Genomic DNA, 22,943 nt, shown 5'->3' with positions numbered 1-22,943 from the left:
AACAAAATTTTTTTCGTGTTCAGGTGCAAAAATTTAAGCCTCTTGAAACCAACTTTACTGACTTCCTTTCACAGATAGGTCCTTTTACCCACTTCTAAAATATTGCGCATAGTAAGAGAAATTGACTGTTTTTTCTTGAACTTGAATAACTTTGTCAAACTGTGATTATTTCACCTGTCGGAGCCCCCATCGGTAAGGGGCTTTGTACCCTGTAGCTTTTAGCCTAATAAGGTGTAGCTTTGCAAGGTTATTAAATGGCAAAGTTTGGTTGTTCGAATTAAGACCTTTTTCCTTGCAGGTTGTCTTAGGTGGAGCAGCCAAGGGATGCAAAACTGTCCAATTTATTCTCTAATTCGTCTTGAGAGCTAGTCGAGAGGGACAGGTGTCCTGCTCGATTGTTGATGGCTGCCGGGGGACTCTATTACTGGGGTTCACCTCGCTGTTGCCGCACTGAGGTGGCCTCCTGCCCCATTCCTTTGACCCCCCCCCCAGGATGCCCAGGAGTTCAGCAAACTGCTCATGTGCCTGCTTGAGAACCACCTGTCTTCGCAGCAGCAGCCTGGCGTCCGCAACATTGTCCAGGAGCAGTACGTGGGCGAGTACGACTATGTCACCAAGTGAGTGGCATTCCCCCGTGCCTTTGTATGTAGAGGGTGATGCGCCTGCTTCCTCCGCGTGGCATCCACTTTGCTCGTGAGCTTTGCCTAAAGGCACGTGAAAGTTGTTTGTGAACTTCCCAACAGCAAGGATTCCACGGCTCTGGAAGGGAGTTATTCCTTTATCGCCTATTAAAGGTGCAGATGTTAAAATTCCTGGAGACTGGGAGTCACTAAGCAAGATTAAAGCGCATCTACGCGCAAGGAAATAGAATTTAGGATTTCGTCTGATTTGCTTCTATCCAATACAGTTAAACCTCGATATAACGAAGTCGTACCTGGGGGCGCAAATTTCGTTCAATCGAGAATTTCGTAAAATTGCTGTTTCGATTTTACAGTTCATTTAACCAGTTATTGAGGTTTCAAAACCTTGCCCACCACCCAGAAACAACTGCTATGTAGTTACCTCTCCACTTAAAGCGAAATTTGTACCAAAACTGGCTGCGAAAATTGTGTGAATTAAGAGCTTCAACACTTAGGCAATGGAATTTGGATAGCCGATGGTAGTTCATGTGTCGTCGTAAAACCGGTGCTTTTTCCGCAATGCCTCATTAAATACGATAGCAGGCTGGGTTTCCACTTTTTCTTTTTTTCATTTCAGTCACTACTAAACGCCACTGTTAGTCAACTGAACCCACATCCATGCCCCATGAACTTCACCCCGGCGAGGTGCTGGTTCGAAGTTATGCCTTTTTTTCGTCCGTTCAGTGGTAGGCTTAGGCGTGGTGTTGAGGGGTGTGGCGGGCCAACAGCAGAAGGGTGCTATGAAACTTTCGAAAGACTTTTTTCATGTACAAAGGCTTTGCAGTATGGGCGTGTGATGCAACCACGACACTCAAGATAAAGCCATGATTGTCAGTTGAGCGGAGTACACGTGGACCGCTTCACTGTGTGGAGCAGTGCTTACATGCTGCCGCTAAAGCAGAAAGCTTACATTAAACATCTTCCAGCCAAATTCAATTAAGCAATTACTTTTATGCTTACTGGGCCCTAAAGAAACCAGTTTCTTCGCATCGCAGCTGTCTAATGAACACAGGTGAAACGAAGTTGACCACGTTCAAAGAGGCCAATTTATTTCCATTAGCACTTGATGTTCAAGCCATAGTGAAGAAGTCCGTAAACAGTGCTTGGTGTTTCTTGACCAGGGTGGGCTTTACGTGACGCTCATACACTGACAGTGCTAGAAAGGCTTGCTCTTCAACATTCGCGTGCGCCTGCATGCTTGCGCAGAACGTCGATGGCGTGCATCACTTCGGTGGCCGTCAGTTTCACCGACACTTCCTCAGAAAAGGAACACTTTTCTTTCCCTTGGAGTGCTCATGCAGCTTACAAGACTCACCTAATGATGCACGAACAAAATATTAATGTGGTTATCAGCGAGCACAACCTAGAGCAGCAGCACCGTGAGCAAGAATGCGTAGAAAAAAAGCTTGAAGTAGGCTTCGGCAGCCTAAGCATAGAGGGCGCTGGCGTAGGCAATAATGGAGATGTCAAAATGGTGGCCGCACTATTAAACCGTCCATGACCTCTAGCGGTTTGAGCAGCTTCTTTCATCGCTTTTAATTGATGTCAACCGCAGAATTCACCGCTTTTCTTTCATTTTAGCCTTTTAAGAGTTAATGCAAGTACTTAATGTTTTGAATGTAGGCTCTGAAAGGCAAAATAAAATGTGCCTCGACTGAAATTTTATTCTTCCTTTCTTGTTGTGACTTCGTTAAATCGGAAGTGCCGCACGAAATTACTTCGTAAAATCGAGAGAAAAATCGAGATGTATTTAGCAAAATGTTGATAGAAAACTTGCAAAAATTGGTTATATCGCGAATTCTGTTACATCGAGGTTTGTTATATCGAGGTTCAACTTTATTCAGGCTTCTGCTAGGTTGTATTTGCAGGGCACGTAAGCGGTCGCCATTGAGTGGCCAACATGTGGGCAGGCTGGGGGCACAAAATAAATATGTTGTGCTGCTACAAGCATCACTTCCATGTAGTTCCTAGTCTCCCAGGTACCTCTGTTTGCACCCTGGGATTCTACAGGTGGTCTTGTTGCATGTTGCAGGTGCCTCGAGTGCAGTACCGAGTCTCCGTGCCCTTCCAAGTTCTACGAGCTTGACCTCCACATCAAGGGCCTCAAGCACGTGGAGGAGGCACTGGAGCAGTTCCTCAGGGCAAGTCTCGCTCTTCTCCTTCCCCCTGGGTGCCACAGGCTCTGTGCTGACGATGTGAAACACCGTACTGACTGAGTGGAAAAGCTTATGATGTAGCAGTAGACAAACGTAGCGGCGTTAACTTCTTTGTCCTTGTCTTTGCAGGCGGTTTACACTTGGTGGAAACAAATAATTCACTTGGCTGATTTTCTGCCCTTGTTTATCTGACACGGTTATCTGAAAGGCTTGTTCAGAAAAAGATATTTAAAGGGACCCTGCAACACTTACCATCGACTACTAGTAATGTATTTTGGGATAAAGTCTATTGTCCCAGAAATCTCCTCCCGCAAGAATTATGAAAATCCGTTCACAATTAACGAAACTACGCGCGATGAGAAATCGCGCATAATCGTTCCCTCTCAACTCGACCGCGGGCAACGCGACGAAAGCTGCGCGCTCTCTCCCGGAGAGGGGGGCGGCTCGTGGCGTTCTCTTCGGCGGCCTTCGATGTATCACATGCCCAGGTGTGAGACAGCTGCGCATATTGCGCCTTTTTGATACAATACCATTTTCCTGCGCCAAGCTGCTCCAAAAGCATGAAAATTGCGAAAATTGCGCCAAACTGCTCCAAAAGAGCCTGAAAGGCACAGATTTTGATGCTCATGTCAGTTCCGGTGGGGACGAAAGCCTCCCGCATCCCAGTGACCGCTTTTATTGGCGGTCAATTGCAAACACAGAAATGACAAAAATAGAAAGACTGAAGAAATGAAGCAAACGATAGCTTCTAAAACACGATTGGCTTTCTGTCCGGGTTCGCTGAAACGGCCGTCCCGATTAGGCATCGCTGTGGCTACAAACATGGCCGCCGCCTGATCTGCCTGCTACTGCCTACTTCACGCGCTCACTGCGCATCGCCGATATTTTCCCTGGTTTATTTTACGCTATCAGCTGGGTTCCAGTCTATTCATTCTATCAATTGTGGCTCTGAACAGTGACGTTAACGCGGGGATATGGCTCGAGATTGGTGCGAGATTACGAGAAGTTGCGCGGCTCGTAAAAAACGTTTTTAAATGTGGGGCCTACGACTTCGGCGTGGTTTGTCCTTGAGTGCGAAACGCGGTGCGTGCGTCTATAATCGGGTTCGTGAATTGAACTTTTTGGCTCGTTGTGGTGTTATAAAATGCTGAGGTGTTGCTGTGCTTCGAAGCGCGATCGCGAGCCTCGGCCCGGGAGGGAACGGTCGGTACGAAAGTTGCGGGCTACCGCAACCTGTCCAGGCAGAGCCCAATAGCTGCAGGACTGCATGGTTGCCATAGCACTCGACTAATAACACGTGATGTATGCAAAGTGAAATTTAATGCCCAAAACTAGGTGGCTAAACAGTAACGCTACTCAAATGATCACCGGGTGGACGTGCGCCCCACGGACTGCAACGGGTAGGCATGCGACCGTTAGCTCGAAGTTGCGTTCGTACAACGCAGCCTGGGATTACAAAAATAATAATTTTAGCATTGAAACGGTAAAAAAACACGCCACAATTGCAGAGCCCTTAAATTTGATAATGTTAACGGCAGTTTTGTCGTCAGTGTTGCGTACAGCCACAACACAATCTCACCAGTTAAGAAAAGGGTAGTGCAGTTAGAACTTTGTGATACTCTTTAAAAATTCTTTCGCGTAAGGCTGTTTCAGTGTACGTGTATTTAAAACTGATTGGAATGTGTACTTGACCCTTCAAATTGCTGAAATTGTGATTTTTTAAGCTCACAAGACGATGTATTAAATGTCCCTACCTGCTCCAAATCAAGCTTCTTCTGCTCCAAAATCGAAATTTTGCTGCTCCGAAAACTGCTCCCAAATCTCTTTGGGCTGTCTCACCCCTGCATGCCGGGTAGTTTTCTCCTTTTCTCCGCAACGCGGAGGGGCCTATTTCCGGTCTGGTGCCACAAAAAAGCAGGCATGGGTGCCTGCTCGCAAGTGCGCGCTCGGGCTGGTAGGGCGTTTTTGAAGCAATAAACGTTTGTAGTCGAGTGGTCCCGTTGAAAGGGAAGTATTGAGCTCATCACTCAAACTCCGCGCGCACTCAAAACACAAAAGAAACGGCAAAACTGTGCCTACAGGTTCAGGCATAGAAGAGGTTCGTACACAGCGATGACGACGACGGAAATGGGAGAATCTACCCGCGAAATTGACCAGTGACAGCCGATCGGGCAGCCATGGCCTATGTGACGTCCCTCAGGCCATGCATAATGAGGACAACTGAAGAGAGAGCGGTTTGTTTTTCCGCGTCTTTCACATCGATTTGCGCGCTCACCGCTTCACGTGCACGTGTAATATTTGGCTCAGGTATTCCTGGCAGTGTAATCTAAACGTTGCGGAGGTTTACTTGCACTGTTCAAAGAGTGTTGCAGGGTCCCTTTAAAGCATGGAAGGCAAACAGTCAAAGCGCCATGAATGAGAAACAAAAAAAGAAACCCCACAAGGATGGCTCAATGCTTATTTTTGTTTTTATTTTCATCGGCATTCCATTACAAAGGTTGCAAAAGCAAAGTGGCAGTGCACACGAGACGCAGGCACAGTGGTAATTCGTCACCAAATTTGCATAGTGAAGAAGATAAACTCAAAGAAGAGGAGGTATTCTATTCCATTCCTTTCACCTCTCCCAAAGCCTTTCTTTCCCACAAGTGAGAACTTCTATTCCTCTCAATGAGAGCAGACCTCCAAATCACCATGATAGGAAGGGGAGAATATCAGGGGCATTCCGAGCTATGGTTGCCACTTTATGCAAAGCACAGCAGCCGTCTGCCAAAGGCTGTGCCCTTGCAGAAGGAGTGCCTGGAGGGCAGCAACCAGTACAGCTGCGAGGTGTGCGGGGGCAAGCGCAACGCGGTGCGCTGCATCCGCCTGCGCCGCCTGCCGCCCGTGCTGAGCCTGCAGCTGCTGCGCTTCAACTTCGACCGCCAGGCGGGCTGCCGCAAGATCAACACCGCCGTCCAGTTCTCCGAGAGCCTCGACCTCAGCCCGCACCTGCAGCAACCCGGTACGTTGGTTCGCCCTGCGAGGGGGCGCGCCTGTTGCTGTAGCGTTATCACTGGTGTAACCAAGCTTGTGTGTTGCAGCGGGCAGCACGGTGTACAGCCTGGTGGCGGTGCTCATCCACCAGGGCCCCAGCGCCAATTCTGGCCACTATGTGGCCCACATCAAGGACCGCACGTCGGGCTCGTGGTACCGCTTCAACGACGACGGCGTCTGCAAGATGCGCGGCCGCCAGCTGCAGCTCAACACGGATGACGAGAGCCCCACGCACAGCACCGGCTCCGGTGAGGAGAGGGCCTACTTTGTGGACGCCCGATTGTTTGCTGTGCTTTTTGCGAGTGAGCTCCAGCCCTACTTTCCTTTGCTTCGGCCTCTTTGACGAAAAAAAGCAGTGAGCTCTTTTACCAGTCTCGCCCTTCCTACGCCGACTGCTCCCTAACATTTAGAATCATCGAAGCGCTGCGCGTACATTTTCGCGAATCCTGTCTGGATTCTCAGCTCTAGGTTGCAAAATTCCACAGATGGCGGAATAAGTTCTCATATTTTCTTTTTCTTTTTTTCGTACAGTTAAACCTATGTAAAGAGACGAGCTGTAACAAAATAATGGATATAATGAGAAAATGGTAATACTCCTTGAAAGTCCCCATAGAAACCGATGTATGTAAAACCTTGCTTTTATAAGGTAAAATTTGCCTGTTCTGGGACATAATGAACCAATTTCGTAAGGAAATAAAATTTTGGCCAAATTTTATGACAGAGCGCAATGCGGATTTGAGATGGTGTGCAACGGAACAAATGTATTTAACAGTTCAAAACTCCTGCCACGGATCGTCCTGCAACGCGCGCAGTGCCAGACGGCGCACCACGTCTCTTCTCGCCCGCAATGCCCACCTTGCTCTCACTGCCCAAGCCACACATGGCGCGCACGGCCGTGGCCCACGCGAGCTGCATTGCTTGAAATGCGTGCACTTTTTTCGGTGCTTCTACCTTGCCTTTTATCAGTCTCTCAGGCACACCTCTCCTCCTTTCAATACACTTCTATACTCGGTGACAACTTAAAGGGGTCGTGAAGAGATTTTCAAAAAAACTGTGTTGTGTGTGCGCTTATAACCGTGGAACCTTGATAAACAAACAATGCATACCCGTTTCGTCGTCCGATATCGGGAAATAGGTAAATAAATGCAGTTACGGTTTCACCGAGGCTTTCCTCCTCAACTCGTGAAGTGACGTTTCAGTAAGTCAGTAAGCAGCCAATCACAGTTCTCCCTCGTCTGCACAATATGTCGGCATAGGGCGGGCTTGCAAAGGGTCAGATAAAGCTACAACATCGGCGCCATGATGAAACTCGCCCTGCAACTGAACGGGAGACGTCTGATCTCTGATACGACTGATCAACATGGTCGAACTTTCAGTCAACACCGGCGAGTGGCGCAGGCAGAAGTAACCACGTTTAATCTAAACTGGGCATTCGTAAACTGTTTACGCTGCTTTCCACGAGTCTAAACTGTCGTTTTGCTAGCCGATATTCTTGCACAAGTTTGCCGACGTCTGTCTCACGTAGCCTGTAATGTGAGTTGCGCGAACGTGAAACTTCTGATCTGACGAGATACATGACCGAACGCTTAAAATGAGAGTTTATTACCTAAACACGTTTATCGAAGGAACTTAGAGTAGTCGGAACTTAAAACCCACTCATTATTCACTCATCAAGCGCAAAAATAACTAGCGAGAACGATACAGCGCCGAGTCGCCGAGTCCCAACATCACGCAGTTCGACGATTGCTTTCCTGTTTCCTGCAATAAACAATGCTGTTAACGCTGTTTTGTTGAATGTATACGCTCCGCTTTGGCTTACTGCAGAAGCGCTCAACAGTAAGTTGGCGGTTAAAGCTCTGGGTAGATTAGAATTTATGAAAACACGACAGACTTCTGGGTTACAAATGCGAAGAGGCTTTTATGCAGCAGTTTTTCGGCGCGCGCGCTTCCCACGGCGATAGTGTAGTGGATAAAGTGTCCGACTAGGCTGGCCGTAACGTTGGGCTGGCCCGGAGGCCGCAAGTTCGAATCGCACACGGGGCACTTTTTTTTTTTTTTCCTTGAGCGGTCTTGGGCCATTTCATACAAAAAGATAAAATTCCGATGAGAATTCGGCAAAAGAATGTGAAATTCGGCAGGTAAACTGGCTACAAACTGTACAAACACCCAGTAGGTCTGAGTTCTGCTGCAATGGTTGCCAGACAACTGAAGCGGTCACGACACCGCTCACGTGGATAGAAAACTGTTTTTTTGGCAACGAATAAAGGAGGCATTATTTTTAAAATATTGGGTTTGCAGATTTGTAGAATATTATACACAAAGAACATTGAACTGCGTTGAACTCTGGAATGTACTTCACATGACGTCATTCTAGTTGCGCTGCCGACCGCCCGTGCGCGCATAGTCGCTTGCGATGCGCCTCAAAACGAGAATTTCAACGGCGCCTCCTAAATTCCAGAAGCAATGAATTGTGAAAATATTTGGGATTTATGTTCTTAAAAGGTCGTTCAAGCAGACAAAATTAATCAAAGACAAATGCATTTTCTCTTCACGACCCCTTTAAGAACGGCACCGGAAGTTGCCGCTGTGCCTTATCACCGTAGCCGGATGTTTCTCCGCGCGGCGCAAGTAGGGCGTTACTGGGAATATTTTGAACATGGCGTGAGCTGTTCCCGTGATTTTTTGGACTTAATATGCTTATAAATGACTCCAGTGATGACAACCAAACTGCGTGAGACAAGGCAGACGATATCACGCATTCATAGCAAACCCCTTTCAAAACGCGCACGCACTGACGTCACGGGTCCGGCTCTTTGGTGGAGTGATACACTACATGAGGTGGTGCCGTTCTTGAGTTGTAACCGAGTATAGCAGGGTTGAGACAGCTGCGCATATTGCGCAGTATTGATACAAATCCATTTTCCTGCACCAGGCTGCTCCAAAAGCTTGAAAATTTCGAAAATTGCGCCAAACTGCTCCAAAATGGTCTGAGAGCCAAGGATTTTAACACTCCCATCAGTTTCAGTGGGGAAAAATGCTTCCCAATGGCATACTTTTCCAGCATCTCCAAGGTGATGCTGTTTGTAAAGGTTTAATTGATTGATCATTCAACAAAAAACCCGCACAAAATTGTTCCCGAGATACTGTTTTCGAAAGACGCAATGTCGATTGGGTTGCAAATGTTATATGATGCGAGTTTTTAAAGTTTTCCCATCGAAAACCATTGCAAGGTCCTGTAGAAAAAAATACTGATCTGTACTGAGCAGCAAACTACTTGTGCAAGTTGATGAAAAAACGTAAATTTTCGGAGCACCGTATCTTCGGAACGACATTACTGGGCACCGCCATCTTGATGCGGTGAAGATTTCAAAACATGGCTGCCGGGCGAAGCAGTTGCTCATGGTTCAGGCAGAGTGCTCTTTGCCGACTTCTACTGTGGTTTTGCTTATGGGAGTGGCTGGGTTTTCATTTACTTGTTGGTTCTGTTGCGGGGAGTTGTGTGACTCGAAAGACGGGAGTTCATGAAAAACAACATGGTGCCCGCGAATTTGCCATGTTTCGGCCTTGAGTGTGAGGGGTGGTGCACGCTTGAAGAGAAATTTCGGACTCATTGCGGTGTTATAAAACGCCGAGTTATTGCTGCCTTTGACAGCGAGCTTGCGAGCGTCGGGAATGAAACGATCGACACTGCAGAAGCGGTGGCGCAGGCTACATCGCTGCAAAATGTTCGAGCAGTGTCCGATAGCGGGACTGGCTATTATTGCATGCTTGCAATAATGGTTCTTCTATCTGTAATTTAGTGCCAAAAGGGAGGTACGTGGCTAAACTTACCAACGTTACTCAAATTACGATCGTAGTGAACATGCACCTTGGGGATTAAGTGGGAGGGCTGGTGGCGTGAGACGGCTGTCACCTCGTTTTGTGCAACTTTTGCCGTGGCTTACACTTGTGCCTAAAGCCGAGTCTGGGATTACAAAACTAATAATGTCGGTATTCACATGATAATAAAAGTGCCTTACGACTGCTTAGTTTTACAATTCGATATTTTCAACGGAACTCCACGCTGTCTATGCATAGAGGCTAAGAATTGGAAAAATGGTTTGTATAAACGTAGTGCACTTCTTGCAGTGTGATACTCTGGTAGAAAAAACTTTATTGAAAAGCTGTTTCAGTGTTATCATGTACCGTATTTATTCGAATCTAGGCCGGCCCCGATTCTAAGCCGACCCCCGAAAGTCCGAAGGCGCGAAAAAAAAAAAAACTTACCTCGAATGTAGGCCGAACAAAAAGGCGAGGTCAGCGTTCACAAAAAGAAAACACGTTTATTGAACATGAAGATGCGGTGCTGGAACTCAATCAGTTTCTCTTCAAAATCACCGGGCAACTTCTGGACGATTGAGGTTCGACGACGGAGGCTAAAGCCGAAGTGCTTCATGAATTTCTGTAGCCAGCCCCGACTGGCTTTGAAGTGTGCCCGTCATAAGCCTCGTTCCCTTAAAAGCTCCCTTGCTTTTGCCTGGAGCACTTCCATCGCTACTGGAAGGGCAGCTGCTCGCTGCGTTTGAACGAAGTCAGCCAATGCCATCTCCATTTCATGGTGACGGCATTCTCGTGGTCCGGTGATTGCCAACCTCGTTGCGGCGCACGCAAATATCCTCTCCTGTTGCGTCCTCCAACGACGGACATTTTTTTCATCCACGCCGAAGTCCCGCCCGGCTTGAACGTTCGACGACAACTCCGCAGCTAAAACAACCTTTCTTTTAAAAGCGGCACTATAATGGCACCGCTTCTTTTTGCGCTGTCAAAACCAAACGCCACACCGCACGCAAGTAGAGTGAACTAGAATATTTGGGTAGTGGAAAAAGCGGCGGCTGCTCCCCACGGCGCGCTTGAAGCCAAACGTGTTAACCGCCGCGCGTGGCGCTGGTGTGCACCGCCCGAGGAGATCCCGAAGCGGCGCGCGCGTTGATCGGCGTGCCGCTATGCTGCTGTTCGGTGATTCACGCTGTGTTTTGACGTTTTTTAACCGCTGCACATGGTCTTTTTTGTGTGTAATTACAAGAGGAGCCTTGCAGACACTGCACTGATCCTTGAGTGTTCTTGATTTTGTCTTTTATTGGTAATACGGACAGGGACCTGCGACGGTCTCTAATTGCAGAAGGGCCATGGCTCATGCAGTTTGAAAGGATTGTGCGGTATTGTGGGGTGGGACTGCACCCCGAATAAATTTATGTGATTGCTAGAAATATTTTATATTTGCGATTTGTTTTACCCTGCTTTTATTTGTTGAGTTCCTAACTGTTGATAATTATCTTACGTCTGCAAGACGTGGGCAGCACATTTCATGAACTCGTGCATTTCTAAAGCGGTAATTATTTTATGTTAATGGTAACCAGCGTTCCAATGAACTGTGCACTTTTAAAATGATCGCGCGATAAAGTGTGCCATGTGGCGCTTTTCCTAGAACTACGGACGGTTGCGAATGTTGATGCTTTTGGCTGACTTGAGTGAAGTTTTTAAAACGTATCGTGTGTGTTGCGTGAATTAGTGCACTGCAAGGGCCCGGGCCAGGTAGCACGCATTTGCTCGGGCCCGGGCCAGGCTCGGGCTTCAACAAAAAATATTTTGGGACGTGCTTGCCCGAGCGCATGCATGCAGTGTCTTCGTGATGGTTGATGCTAAAATGTTTCCGCATTGATCATTTAGCTTAAATGAAAAACAAAAAAGATCAAAGTGCGAGGTCACTGCGGCGCCGTTAAAAATATCTCTCGCTGATACTATACTCACAAAATATTTTCTATGTTAGGATATATATATGTATATATATATATATATATATATATATATATATATATATATATATATATATATATATATATATATATATATATATATATATATATATATATATATGTGTGTGTGTTGTACAAAGCTCAGTCCAAGTTTAAGAAAATTAAATGCGATATATATGTGTATATATTCGCTCTAGATTGAAAAGGCCGATTTTTTTCGGGCTCATATGTCGGACGCGGGCTGATATTTAGAAACAGTCTGGCGGGCTCAGGCTTATTTAAATGTGTGTGTGTGTGTGTGTGTGTGTGTGTGTGTGTGTGTGCGTGTGTGTGCGTGCGTGCGTGCGTGTGTGTGTGCGCGCAGGCACACTTGCACACATACACACACACACACGCAGGCACGCACGTACGCGCACGCACGCACGTACGTGCGAACACACACACACACACACGCGCGCGCGCGCACATACACACACGCGCACGGACGCACACATCGCGCGCGCACAGGCACGCACGCACGCGCACGCACACGCACTTGTCTGTGGCGGAACTTCACATTCAGCAGCAGTCCGATATAAGTTCAGACCACGCTGCATGCATCATTGCAAAAAGCGACAAGAGGTATAATCTTCTATGACTGCGGGTACGTTGCCAAGAAAACTGTCCTCAAGACAGAGTGTGAGGAATGCTACATGTGCACTGTTACTCACAGGAAAAGACACCGTTTTGAGGCTAGGTGCAGCTGAATACACAAGGCTTCGGGATAATGGATGTTTGCTTTACCCCCATGGTCGCCTTTACAGATTCATCGAGCAGTTGGAGAATATTTTCACAAGCTGCTTCAGCACGTGCACGAGCTGCACCACGATAGTGTCATAGATGTGTTGGCGATCATCAAACAAAAACAGCGGTGTGCTGTTGGGTGTGATCAGCACTCCAAATGCAGCCTAGGTGACAGCCTTTTATGTAACCACCCGTTTGCACTTTTTTGTAAAGTCGATCAACCGCTCAAGAGCTAAAAAGAGGGCGGGTGCACGCTACTTGGAGTTAAACCGCTACATGATCTTGCTTTGTAAAACTGCAGGAGGAGCCTAGGCACCACATTTCTTTAAATACTCTTCGCTATTTTTGTTTTTAATGTAGATGTAAATAATTAAATGTAAATAATGTATTATGTTATGTTTGTAGGTGTTCACTGCGCTGAAAAGTGCGCAGTTTTAAAATGATCGCGCAATAAAATTATGCCGTGTGACTTGGTGCTTTTCTGAAAATTACGGTTGCGAATCCTGTATTTGCGCGCTTTTCGTTGACTTGACTAAAGTTTTAAGACATCTGTCAGGTGTGCTGCATGGGTCAAATTTGAAAAAAGAAAACGGGAAACATTTGCGCACGCACGACGCAGTTTGCTCGGTATGCAGATCTTGATCGAAAAATCAGCAAGAAAATAAAGAAAAAAAAGCAGAAGTGACGTATGCTGGCCAGCCTAAAGCACGCCACTCTTTACTCAGTTGACACAATACGATAGCAAAATCATCAAACAACGAAGGAAAAAATATCGGCATGATAGCGAGCTCGATCGCTAAAGCACGGCGCGGTCTGCTCGGTTGGCCAAATGAAGAAATGAGCAAACGGTAAATACACGACGTAGCTACCTTTCCCATAAAAACCCTGGTACATTAATAGCATTATCAACGGTTTTTACACGAAAAAATAACTGTAGCCCCTCGGAGACTGCCCCAACGCACGCCTACCCGCCGCAACCCGAGGCGAGAAAGCGCTCGGGCGGGGCACGCGAGCGCCACCGCTCGGGGTTGACACGAAGTGCCTCACTCGGCGGCGGCCGCTTTTTCCACTACCCAAGTATTCTAGTTCACTCTAACGCAAGCCACTGTCCGCACAATTCAAAATGGCGGCCTATGGCCCTTAAGTGGCTACTGGCTCGTCTAGTAATGGCTACAGTACTTTCTTTTCTGGGTGGCGCTAGCTGCGTGCCACTTCACTTGGAAATTGGCGCGTATTTCAAAATCCTCGAATCCAAGCCGACCCTGGAGTTTGATATATCAGTATTTCAAAAAAACTATCGGCTTAGATTCGAATAAATACGGTACGTTCAGAACCGATTGAAAAGTGCACTTTTCCCCCCGAGTTGCCAAAAAATTTGATTTTTAAGGCTCTAAGGTGGTATTATAAATGTCGATCATCTGCTCCAAATCGAGGTTCTTCTGCTCCAAAACCAAGATTTTGCTGCTCCAAAAACTGCTCCCAAATCTGACTCAGCTGTCTCACCCCTGTTCTAGTCTCAGTTTTATGCTTAAAGAGAAGTGCATGGTGTGTGCTATGGGCTGGGGATAAATGATGAATTGCGTGCAGTTGTTCTGTTTTAGTAGTTGTGGAACTGCCCACAGGTCCCATCTATAAAAACCTGCCCCCTGCTTTGCTCCCTGTGTGAAGAGGGGCGTGCGGAGCATGCTGCCATTTATCAACTCGAATTTGAACTAGCTTACAAAGCATTGCAACATTTGGCATATGAATAAGATTGCTTAATTTTTTTCTCAGTAATGAAAGCAACCCTTTACTTGTTAATCGAAGGGTTATGACGATGAAATTGTTCTGAGACTTTCACTGCACTGCTATATGCATCATCATCATCTTCATCATCACCAGCCTATCTACGCCCGCTGCAGGGCAAAGGCCTCTCCCATTAATCTCCAATTACCCCGGTTCTGTGCTAACTGCGACCAATTTATCCCCGCAAACTTCTTGATCTCATCCGCCCATCTAACTTTCTGCCGCCCCCTGCAACGCTTGCCTTTTCTAGGGTTCCACTCTGTTACCCTTAATGACCGACGGTTATCTAGCCTTCGCATTACATGCCCTGCCCACGTCCATTTCTTCTTCTTAATTTCTGCTAATATGTCCTTAACACGCGTTTGTTCCCTGACCCACTCCGCTCTCTTCTTGTCCTTTAATATTACACCTATCATCTTCCGCTCCATTGCCCGCTGAGTCGTTCTCAATTGAAATTGAACCCTCTTAGTGAGCCTCCAAGTTTCTGCCCCGTAGTGGAGTACCGGTAAGATGCAGCTGTCATACACTTTCTTCTTCAGGGACAATGGTAGGCTGCTATTCATTATCTGAGAATGTCTATGCACTCCACCCCATTCTTATCCTTCTAATTACCTCTGCCTCATAGTTGGGATCGGGGGTCACAACTTGGCCTAAGTAGATATATTCGCTTACCACTTCCACTGCCTCGCCACCTATCTCAAACCGCTGTGCTGTCTTGAGGGTATTGATCATTGCTTTGGTTTTCTGCAATTAATTTTCAGGCCCACAGTTCTACTCTGTTTGTTCAGTGCGGAAAGCATGCTTTGCAATTCGTCCCCCGAATATGCATATTCTAGTTCAAATTTGGAATTTTTGCAGACAAATGGCATTGTAATACACACGTCCCTTATCACAAGTGGACAGATTAGATGACGATTTTTGATGGTGAATTCAGCAACTCTGTTAATTGAACCTTTTGATTTTCCAGGGCTCTCTTGGTTGTACAAGTGGCCTGTACGAGTGCTTATGTAGTTGCCTTTACCTGAAATGTGTGTGTCTTCGCTGACCAAGTGGACGGTGTTCGCCCACGCAGATGACTCCAGTGAGCCCAAGCGGCTGGCCAAGGGCACCCACGACTCCACAGGGGCATACATGCTGGTGTACCAGAGGCAGGGCCACACAAAGTGTGAGTGTTGAACTACCATGAAAGAAAAAAAAGAAGTGGGTTGTACTGCAGCTTATCATTTCTGTAATGGTGGAGTCCCTTCAGTTGACTAGGTGAATTGTGGCCGATATCACAAGCACCGTGTTACACAGGCCTGTGCACTATGCACTAAATAGTTGGAAACTAGGCTTGTGCAGATAGTAATATTTTAGTTTGAAGCAAACTCGAAGCAAATAGTCCTTGGGGTTGAATACTTTTCAAGTGAATTTGAATAGTTGTCAGGTGTCTGAAGAACAAAGCTGAACAGTTTAACCCTTTGAGGGTCGAATTTTTTTTAAAAGAACTTTTCCTGGGGGTCAAATTAGTTTATTGCGGATTTGGAATGTACAAAATGTCTAAAGTCTAGATTAAATGGTAAAAATTATCAGGAGCAGTATTTTGGGGTCAGCATCACTTAGAACTGAAAAATGTTCAATAGTATTTCAGAGTGTGGTATTCCTTGAAACACGGGTCTACGCACAGTGCCTTATCACAGTCTGCACGCATAAAGTGCGTGTCCGAAAATGAGCTGTCTTCTTCTGAAGAACGACTGTCTTCCGATTCAGACTCGATAAAAGGAGCTAACTCAGAGTCAGAAGAGTCATCGCGGTCGGTGTCATCAGAACGGGCAGTTTGTTGGGCCATATCGCCGCTTTGCCGTGCATCTGAAGAACTCGAAGGCAACTCAGTAAACGAGGAGAGCGAGAATAACTGGTGCGCCCCGGTGATAAACAAGCTAATAGCAGCACCAATATAGATAGAAATCAACTTCCGCCGCATCCGCAACGGAGTCTCCGAGTAGGTTACTTCAGTTCCAAGCAAGGAAGGCCAGGATACCTAGTGAGCATGGGTAATAAACAAGATAAGAGCAGCGCCAATATAGATTGAAATCAACTTTTACCGCCCCTGATAGCGAGTGCCGATCAAGTTTCGCGCGCCTCTGATGCAATCACGTGACGAAACTGAAACCACGAAACGCGTTGACACGTACAGACGCCGTTACGCGCTGAAGCCAGAGAGTTCTGTTTTTCACCACAAGAAGGCAGCACAATCAAATTTCAAACACTTCTTGTAAGTCCCAGGAGGTGGCAGCACCTTACAGGGAGCATGCATCGTTAATATGGCGTGAAATTTCAAACGGATGGTCGAAATCGTACCCGTATGGCAAAGACCTTGCGGGACGGAAAACCGCCACAGTACACATACAGCAAAAACCCTCAAAGGGTTAAGTTGTTCCATCCAAAAATTCTTTATTTCTGAGTATCCGGTGATAACATTAATGAACCAGTAAAAAAATTTTCTGTATATAGACTAGTTGTAGAAGAAGGTGCTCTTTTCTACACAGATAACAACCTACAACACATACATGCATAAAACATCACAGAAAATCATTTGATAACATATTTCAAGTAAAAAAGTAATGGCATAAAGACTAAGAGCTCCACATGCTGTGAAGAAGGAACTCCCTGCTACTAATTTGACAAAAGCCACGGTGATTTTTCCCTGCTCCCTTTGGGGCCTAAAGGAGCCATGAAGAGAAAACAAAAGTTTGTTTTATTCGAAAGATTAGGTGTTTCATAGTACCCCAAGCGCTTTCCCGGAAGCAAATGATGCTTTATTCACTGAGAAATGAGGCAATTTAAGCCAAAATTTTAAATCTCCCGCTAAAATTGCACATTTGGTGACGTGAACAATGGCGTCATACGAGCCGGTCCATGAAACAGATACTTAGTATGTTGACTCCATATAGCACCCACACGCGGGCAACTCGTGCCAAAACCGAGACGGCGGCCATTTTAAAATTACTAGTAAAACCTAGTGCACCCGCAGCCCTAATCATGGAATCGCCTGATCCGGAGAACAAAACTCTCGCCGTGGAGCTAGGGCTTGCATTTAACAACCTCACACCACTTGAACGCTCAATGCTTCTAAGTGCACGAGCGGCAGGAGTTGTTGGATACGCGGTGGACGGGAAAGCGACCATTCCGCAATAGCCACAACAGACGAACGCCCTGCCGTCGGCACCGCTGCCTCGTCAGCCCCGTCGCGATGGACGAATACAGGCTGGTACGTATGTGCCGTATTTTTATTACGGTTAATAATAGTTCAATTTCAGTAGCAGTATCGCTTATGCCAGTTGGCCGGTGTCGTGTATGGAAAGCCGTTCGCGCGAGCTCTCTGCTCCGACTAGAAAGATACGAGCGTCAATGCGCGCTGTGTACGGCATTTTTTCCCCCAAGGTCAGAGCGCTTACGGCGATTTGACGAAGTCGGCGACGAGCGCCAGCATGTCCCAGGAGTGAGCTAACGTAAGCGTCCCTGCCGTAATCACTTCGTCGGAAATTAAGCGAGCACACTCGTACTTTTTTTAGCTCCCTTTCTTCTCCGTTTGCAAAGTTCACAAAACGTAGCCACTTGCTTCGCTGCGGTTCTTCGTTTGGCAGCACATGAAAGGAGATCTCTTCACCGGCGGGGATATCGCACTCCCTCGACGATTTGCCCGTACTACATGGGCATTTCAAAACGTAGCAACGAAAGTTCATTGTAAAGTACTCGAACAAACTGAAGTTTTCAGTGGTTGTAAACTGGAAGCGAGCTCCTAACAATAGCAGCAAGCCAACACCATTCCGAAACTGCGACGACTGTCACTATCTCGTCGCTGCTTGCTGTTCCTTGCTCCCCTCGTTTCTATTTTTACCTTTGCTGGTTGGCGATATGACGGCAAACCTCCTGTGAAGGGATTATGATACCAAGCAAGGTCGCGGCTGTGCGTGCTGGGACGGTTCGTTGGCCCCGAAGAGCCTCGAACCCGAATATTCGTCTGCGCGACGGTGGCGACCAGTAACTCTGGTGGCGACGGCGAGATGTCGAGTTCGGCTGGCGGTAGTTTCGTACGCATTGGCGCACACGCTTGCGTGTTTATTCGGAACTTAAACCGTTTACTCCACCGTTATTAGTGTCATAAAAGGAATGTGCAGTATGTTTAACAGGCATATAGCTCGCTATGCAAACTGTAAGCCCTGCCTAACATGCGTTTGCTTTTGCCGGCCTCCGCCAATCGCAGAGCATTCTCGAGTGACATCATAGGTTCTGTTGCGGAAAATGAGCTGGTGGGTCGCATGGTCATTTCCTTTTTTCCTAATTATGTAGCTTATTTGAGCGAAGTTTGCGTTATAAGGGGTGTCGTTATGGTTCTAACGAGGCAACCTTTCGAATGAACCAAACTTGTGTTTTCTCTTCATGGCTCCTTTAAAACAGGTCAGTGAAGCTTAAATACAAAACACCCATTTTCAAGTTGTTATTGGCTTGTACTTGTGGCTGAGTGGTTAAGACTTCTGCCTTAGAAGTTTGTGCTTGCCCAGCTCATGCACCGTAGTATTGAAAAAAAACATTTGGCAATGCTTGCATGGAGGTAGAAACACGTGCGCTTTTGCACGCACACGTGCATGCATGCCGTCGGATAAATCGGGGAAGAATTTACCTTGGCCAATTGTTTGCTGGATGAATCTGGCGGATTACCTGGTATGAAAAAAAAAAAAGGAAAGAAAAAAAATTCAGGAAAGCTTGCGCTGATGTGCAAGACTCGAATGACGAAGCGGTTGCAGGCGAGCATTGGCGGGCACATAGTCAAGTTTCAGTATCATTGTTTATTTGCATAGTTGCGATGCACGTAATCGTCATCGTGTGCATTGAGGTGGTTGTCATCTTTTTTGCGGTGAGTGGTGGATGCAAAGTCATCCTCAGCATTGTATACTTCCACCACCTCTTCGTCATGGACTCGAGGTAGCGGTGGCAGGATCTGCAAGTCGTCTTGGGAGGATTGGTACACTCGTAGCCGTGCCTCCAATTATCCATGATAGCTTCAAGAGAATGCAGTGGCCGTGTGGTGATCTCTCCCAAGCAGGTTGTCTTTTTATCGTTAGCATTAACGCTAATATTTGTTTCTTTCTTTCTCTTTTTTTTTTGCGTGTGCATTTTTTTTGTGTGTGTGTGTGTGTGTGAGCATGCGTCGCGAGGTGCATGCTCACGAGCACTCAACCATTTTCTCGCTCCTCTGGGTTTTTGCCCCTTTTTTTGCTGAAGCCACTGCGAATGCCAAGGGCGCTTGGCGGTTGCCACGAGGCATGTGCTCACGAGCACTCTTCCTTTTCTTGCTATTTTTTCCTGAAACGGTGAACTTACGGCTTGTACAACAGCTCCGCTGTTACAACTGCCTCTCACCAGCTCATGGCTCGCACCTTTGTGGGAGATTGGCCAAGAATTGCTACATTCTTCACGCTAGGAATTTCATCGTGCCAGCTAGCATGCTCACTCAGCTGTCTCATCTTCATGTTTTAGGCTCTCGACTACTTTCTCAGGAAGGGTCAATTGTCATGGGAAGAGGACCTCGAATAATGAGGGCAGACTTGCGACAAGGCCTTCCAATCTCAGTGTGGTTGTTGTTCAGTATCCTTGTGGACTTCGCAGCTGTCATATGATGTCATCGTGTAGATGAAATGTAAAGGGCTATGGCCAAAGGGCTATGGCACTAGGCCAAAAATACTTTTAGAAAAAAGCCGATTCGATGTAACTATTTTACATCGAATCGGCTTTTTTCTAAAAGTATTTTTGGCCTAGTGCCTATTTTATTTATTTTGAATTGGACCTGCGATAGCTTTGTTGGTGCGGGTTTTGTCCTCGAATTTTTTTTTAAGTTTTTTTTAGTGTGTACATTAGAGGACAGGAAATAAATGGGATAAATGGGCTATGGCCAAAGTTATAATGGGAGCAGTGATATTTCATTCCAAAATAAGTACGTCCTGCACTTCCATTGGTGCAAATAAACAGTTGTATGGAAGTCCATCTGGTCAAGAAAGCATGTGACAACAATTAAAAACTGACTCCGACCATGAAATTTAAAAAAAAAGGATGTTTTGGCTCCATACGGGAGCTGAGACATCTTTGTTTTTACAAACTTTCATGGTCGGGGTCAGTTTTTAATTGCGGTCATGCAAAATGATAAACGTGATGATATGGCATGCCCAGCCTCCAAAGGGACCTAAAATATACCAAACCATTTTTATTTACGAAAAGAATGTGCAGAATTGAGGTAGGAGAACGTTAGCAATAAAAAAAAAACACAGGTGTTTGAAAAATGATTGCCATTGCCTGTGCTCAAGCAAGGGTGTTCGTTCCAAAACCCACGATTGTACCCCTGCCTACTGAGACAGAATCGTGGGGCTCTTTCAGCAACTGCATAAGAGTGTTCCAAGAGTAGCAGTAGATGGCACTGGTTGTACACAGGATGTGCCGGGCTTGTGCCCACTAGGGAATGGAATTTCGCAGTGGGAGCAGTGTTTGCTTCTATGCTGCTGATTTTGTTTTTTTGTGTGTGCATGGTGAGATTCCCGGTGCATAAAGTGAAAGGAGTGATTTGTGTTGTGGACCTTGCAGCGTTCCCCTCGGATCAGGACCCATTCTGGACACTTCCTGAGCACCTCCGGGCCGCCCTGGATGCGGACAGTGCGGTTTTCGAGCAGTGGGTGTCAGAGATGGAGGCCCTACGGGTACGTGCCTGGCTGCTCTGTTGCACCGCAGCCTCCTGCCACTCAGTTCAGCTCTTGTCTCGCCTGTTTGATTGCTCGATTTGTTCTGCCGCGAGAAATGCCCCTGCACCTTTGTCGCATAATAGGATGGAAGGCTGTTTCAGAGTTGCCCTCAAATCCGCTGCAGTGGCCCAGTGGCCAAGGCGTTGTGCTGCAGAGCCCAAGGACGCGGGTTCCATTCCGGTGGTGGTGGCTGCTTTTCTGGTGGAAGTGTAAAGTCAAAACGCCCGTGTGTTGAGATTTCGGGGGACGTTAAAGATACCCAGGTGGTCAAAATTAATCCGGAGCCCTCCGCTACGGCGCGCCTCATTGCCCAGGGGTAGCTTCGACGTGTTAAGGGGAGACGTGGGTCTTAGAATCTTGAAATTTGGCCAAAAATTAGATTTTTCAAAATCGCCATTTTCGGGAAGTAGAGCTATTTTTCTCCCGGTCAGCCAAATATCCAGACCCAAGAGTACGTAGTTAGGCCATGACGTCAATTTATAGCACCGACGACTGCTAAAATCGGCCAAGATTCGACGCGCAAATTGCATTTTTTCGACGACTCGCCGCTCGGGTTCTGCAGGTGCTATGGCGTCCATCTTGGTCTCATTCAGGAGTGCGTCTTTTCGTTTTGAATTCCCGCCAGAACCGCTTCGTTTCGTTCGTTGGTTGCGAGTAAAACTGGATTAGAAAAGAGATGGAACGCACCGCGAAATTGGCTACTGACTGCACGTGACCATAGGGCACAATCTCATTGGGTGGGCGCCGTGGGTCGTCTGCTCGGCACACTCATCACAGTGCAATGGCGCATGTACTCGTCTACGCAACTACCGGCAAAAGCCCTGCACAGCGTAAAAACGAAGTAAAATATGTCAGTCGATAACTGAAAGGAAGAACGAGCAGTATTAAAAGCGCCCGGACGACGCTTTTCTGCGGGTCTGACGACGATTTATCACGAGAACGGCGCCGAGACGGAGGTAGGCTTAGCACACCTGCTGGCTGCCGAGACGACAGTGTCAGCGATATGATTACGCCTGAGGATGCGCTAAGGTGCGTCAATCCTTAGATCAGCAGCACATAAAAAGAAAAGAAATGATAAAGTGGAGGATGCCGCTCGCCGACGCCGCAAAAGAAGTGTGCTTATTCTGTTATCAACAATGCCGCGGCGGGTCGGCCCGCATCCCGGCGTGCGCTTCCTCGTCTGCAAGTTACAATACAGATGAGCGATTTGAGAATGATAAATGTTCGCACTCTGCACAACGTGCGGGGATGACGTGATATGCGAGTACATTAAATCGAAAACGTGGTTATCCCACCTAGCCAAGCGCATGCACATCCCAGAACAGTGTGGCGCGTATCATTACCAGCCCCAAAGTTGCAACTCATTTTGCACGATGCAGATCGCCCTGGAGCCAATTTGACTGCAACGAATGAAGCAGTAACATAACAAAATAAGCGTTTACAGGTGCAGTGCACGATCGGCACCTCAGCCTTGGTCTCCGAAGAGAGCCAGCGCGCTGCCAACAGCGTAAAAGTTGAAACAACGTTTTGGCTTTGCTTTCGTTCAGTTTTTCTGCCAAGTGCCATTTGTGTACAGAGGATTTCATAACTTTCCCATGAACTGATTTCAGCTAACTTGGTATGCTCGTGTTGAGCGAAAAGAAAGCTACATTTACTTATTTATTTATTTATTCACATACCCACATTTCGCCCAGAGGGCATTGCAGTAGGGGGGTAAAAACATTTTCACACACGAAATGTGCCAACAAAAATAAAGGAATAAAGAATTACAAGAAAGAAACAGGGAAATAAACAGAGAAAAACATACATTTACAAACATACAAAATATGCATAATATACAAAAAATATGCAGCACTGCAAGTAAGACTTGTATGCAGAAACATGTGTATAAACTCGCGCACAAACGAAAACAAGTATGCATTACGCAGACATGCGCACTAGGAA

At 46.8% G+C, this 22,943-nt stretch overlaps 1 protein-coding gene across 2 annotated transcripts in view; it reads left to right on the top strand.

Annotated features, from left to right (window-relative positions):
• The window catches only part of LOC144144520 (ubiquitin carboxyl-terminal hydrolase 48-like), a 98,528-nt gene that overhangs the window by 6,649 nt on the left and 68,936 nt on the right, over nucleotides 1–22,943 (top strand). For both annotated transcript variants that reach the window (XM_077676004.1, XM_077676005.1), the window contains exons 7-12: nucleotides 493–617; nucleotides 2,713–2,821; nucleotides 5,624–5,837; nucleotides 5,917–6,117; nucleotides 15,302–15,394; nucleotides 20,845–20,957. In XM_077676004.1, coding sequence (XP_077532130.1) covers nucleotides 493–617; nucleotides 2,713–2,821; nucleotides 5,624–5,837; nucleotides 5,917–6,117; nucleotides 15,302–15,394; nucleotides 20,845–20,957 — 855 coding nt within the window. The remainder of the gene's footprint in view (nucleotides 1–492; nucleotides 618–2,712; nucleotides 2,822–5,623; nucleotides 5,838–5,916; nucleotides 6,118–15,301; nucleotides 15,395–20,844; nucleotides 20,958–22,943) is intronic.

The sequence above is a fragment of the Haemaphysalis longicornis genome, unplaced genomic scaffold, assembly GCF_048455015.1.
Source record: "Haemaphysalis longicornis isolate Haplotype H1 unplaced genomic scaffold, Haemaphysalis longicornis Haplotype H1 scaffold_7, whole genome shotgun sequence".
Classification (NCBI taxonomy): domain Eukaryota; kingdom Metazoa; phylum Arthropoda; class Arachnida; order Ixodida; family Ixodidae; genus Haemaphysalis; species Haemaphysalis longicornis.
The sequence above is the reverse complement of the archived record's forward strand: the minus strand, read 5'-3'. Positions and strand labels throughout refer to the sequence as shown.